The sequence below is a fragment of the Oxyura jamaicensis genome, chromosome 31 (assembly GCF_011077185.1).
Source record: "Oxyura jamaicensis isolate SHBP4307 breed ruddy duck chromosome 31, BPBGC_Ojam_1.0, whole genome shotgun sequence".
NCBI classification, from domain to species: Eukaryota; Metazoa; Chordata; class Aves; order Anseriformes; family Anatidae; genus Oxyura; species Oxyura jamaicensis.
This window is the reverse complement of record NC_048922.1, coordinates 527,060-530,036: the sequence shown is the minus strand read 5'-3', so window position 1 is coordinate 530,036 and position 2,977 is coordinate 527,060. Positions and strand designations below refer to the sequence as shown.

Below are 2,977 nucleotides of genomic sequence, written 5' to 3'. Positions count from 1 at the left end.
CTTGCTTTCTCTCTTCCATGTGTCCCTCCATCCCCTCTGGAATGGTGTCCACATACAGCCCTTTACTTTGACGCTTTTCAGCAACTCCTTTTCTCGGTCTTCCCAACTACCCCATCCTAGCCTCATTTCCTTTTATCCAGCCCAGGTGACGGCATGTCCCTTTGACTCCAGCTCAGCCTACCAGTCTCTAAAGGCATGGCATTGTCATTTCAGGGTAACTTGGACAGATGCAAACCCCATTTTTGTGGAATCATAGAATCAGACTCAGAATGGCTCGGGTTGGAAGGGACCTTAAAGATCATCTAACTCCAGCTCCCCTGCCATATTCAGGGATGCCACCCAATAGATCAGGTTGGCCAAGTCCCCTTTCATCCTGGCCTTGAACACCTCCAGGGATGGGGCATCCAAAACTCTTGGCAACCTGTTGCAGTGCCTTACTACCCTTACAGTGAAGAATTTCCTCCTAATGTCTAATCTAAATCTATCCTCTTTTAGTTTGAGACCCTTTCCCCTTGTCCTATCATTATCTACCTCAGTAAAGAGTCCTCCATCTTTTTTTATAAGACCTCCTTAAGTATTGAAAGGTCACCCTAGAGCCTTCTTTTATCTGGGCTGAACATCCCCAGCTCTCTCAGCCTTTCTTCATAGGAGATGTGCTCCAGCCCTCTGATCACTAGAATCCCCTAATCCTTCTCCACATGGCTGCTCTGAATGTGTTATTCTCCCAGTCTGTACTACTATTTGGGATTGCACTGACCCATGTGCATCTCACACCCTTTTTCCTGTCAGCTTACCTGCATGGGTCCGGGCTTCCCATAAGTCTGCAGAAAGGAAAGAGACAATAACACTTTATGGTTCTGTAGGGCAGTTATATACTTCTCAGCCTATATTATTTCTGCCTTATCCTTGTATTGTTATCACTGTGATTCTGTCCAGGGTTGAATTTATTCTACCTAAAGTATCAGTAAATATTGCGATAAAATAAAATTTCTAAACCACTTACCCAAGTCATCTTTCAGTCGATCTGAAAAGAAAAGATGTTATAGTTATTGACACTAATTTTGTGAGAGTTTTCTCTCTTCTGGCTCAGTTTTTCAAAGTTAGACATACCCACAGCATTGAAGACAAGCTACAGCACAGGTCAATATTAGCCCTTTTTTACATTTCTGCAGTTTGAATTTTTGGGACTTGGTTGCAAGGTAAAGGACACAAACTTGGCCTCTACAGTCTCAATTTATTTGCATTTAGCAAGCATTTTAGAGAATATTGTGTCAGTCTATGGGGTTGCATGGAGGAAATTTATTCCTTCTTTGCTGTCAATTTCATGATTTGGTTAGACATGATTTGTAATGAAACAACTCATGAAATGTTATGGGTGTCTGTAACTTTATTGTAATTTTAGATATAAAAGCTTCTGGCAAGGAGGATTATTCACACTTCAGGTAGGTTTTACAGTATGCCTTGTTACACCTGTTCTGGAGTGGCAAATATAACTGCACTGTGATGAGATATTGACATTCCTTTCACCCCCAGAGATAACATAATCAGACCGATCTGAAAACTTTATTTTTTTTGTAAGGTTCACAAGAATATAAGATTTATACAGGATGTTTTCTTACCGAGTTGCTTCATGTTCTCAGAGTTTGCTGCAAAAGAATAGCTTTAATAAATGAAATGAAATCAGAAGGCAATTTCTCACTCTCCAAGTATCTTGGTGGAGGGTCAGTAAGTAATGCAGAAAAAAAAAAGAAAAAAAAAAAAAGGAAAAAATGTAAACAGCATTTTCCTTAGAACTTATTTTCTAGGTAGTTAAACTTTCAAGTCAGTGTTTCTCTGGAGACCAATGCATTCATTTTGTCTTTGTTATGCTAGTTACGGCTATTTTAATGATTTGACCAGAAAGTGAGAAAGAACAAGAGCTCTAAGAGCTGTTCAAGAAATCCCAGTAGAGCCAGTAAGACTCCAGGCAGAAAGATTACACAGAGGCAGAAAAAAATCACAAGACTCTTAGAAATAAAACCACGCTATATAGTATTTTTAGCAGTGACTAAAAATGAAATAGAACAGCCATTTAACTAGAAATAAGCTGACGTTTCCTTATTAAGTAGTTTATTTTCATCCTCATGTATATATCCACTTGTAAGTTTTGATAAAAAATTTTCTTAATATTGTCTTAATTGCTGTGTTTTATTTACCTCCTTTGAATGTGTTCTTCTGTGCCTCTAAGTTGACCAGTGGGGGTAAAAAGAACAAAAACAGAAACAAAACCATTACTAGGCTGTACAGTTGGTTAGAAGTTAAAAATTATCAGAGAAGCTTTAAAATTTTGTCATTGCCCCCAATTACTAATTTCGACAAGTCTGTGGGAAATGAACCATATGGATGCTTTGAATCTTTGAATTTATAATCCGATATGAAATCAAGCCATAATAACTTTTCTTAAAGGGAACAGAAACATCCAGAAATAATTCATATCAAAATATTGTATATCTCATTTGCTTTATTGGGGACTTCAGTAGCATGCATACTAGAAGTACTACAAGGAACATGACAACCAGGTTCTTACCTAATTGTTCCTCCAAATTGCTTTTTTCTGAAAGAAATTATATATGATCATTTCTGTGTCTATTTCAGTGTCATATTTTAAAAGTGAAATTAGTTTTTATTTTTTTAAATACTTTTTCTTCCATAACATTTTAACATAGGAAGAGGTATAATCAACCTAATCTATTTAGTGAAGTAAAGAAGGTTAAGTTGCATGGAGAACTATGAAGTCAAATGAAAACTAGGTAACTTAACACACAAATTCTGAGGAGCCTTTACAGCTGGTTAAAGAGATTAAATTACATTACTCTGGCATCTTTTAGGTATCTACCAGATGAATGTCTCAATCTCATCTAGCTGCTTTATATGTCCATTATAGTCGATGTAGGAAGTGGGGGGGGGGGGGGGGGGGGGGGGGGGGGGGGGGGGGGGG

At 38.0% G+C, this 2,977-nt stretch overlaps 1 protein-coding gene across 1 annotated transcript in view; it reads right to left on the bottom strand.

Moving 5' to 3' along the window:
* Positions 1-794: 794 nt before the first annotated feature.
* LOC118155480 (butyrophilin subfamily 3 member A3-like) overlaps positions 795-2,977 on the bottom strand; it is a gene marked incomplete at its 3' end in the record, with an annotated part of 11,672 nt that continues 9,489 nt past the window's right edge. Inside the window, exons 7-8 of the mRNA XM_035308772.1 lie at positions 1,004-1,024; positions 795-821 (exon numbers count right to left, since the gene is read on the bottom strand). Coding sequence (XP_035164663.1) covers positions 795-821; positions 1,004-1,024 — 48 coding nt within the window. The remainder of the gene's footprint in view (positions 822-1,003; positions 1,025-2,977) is intronic.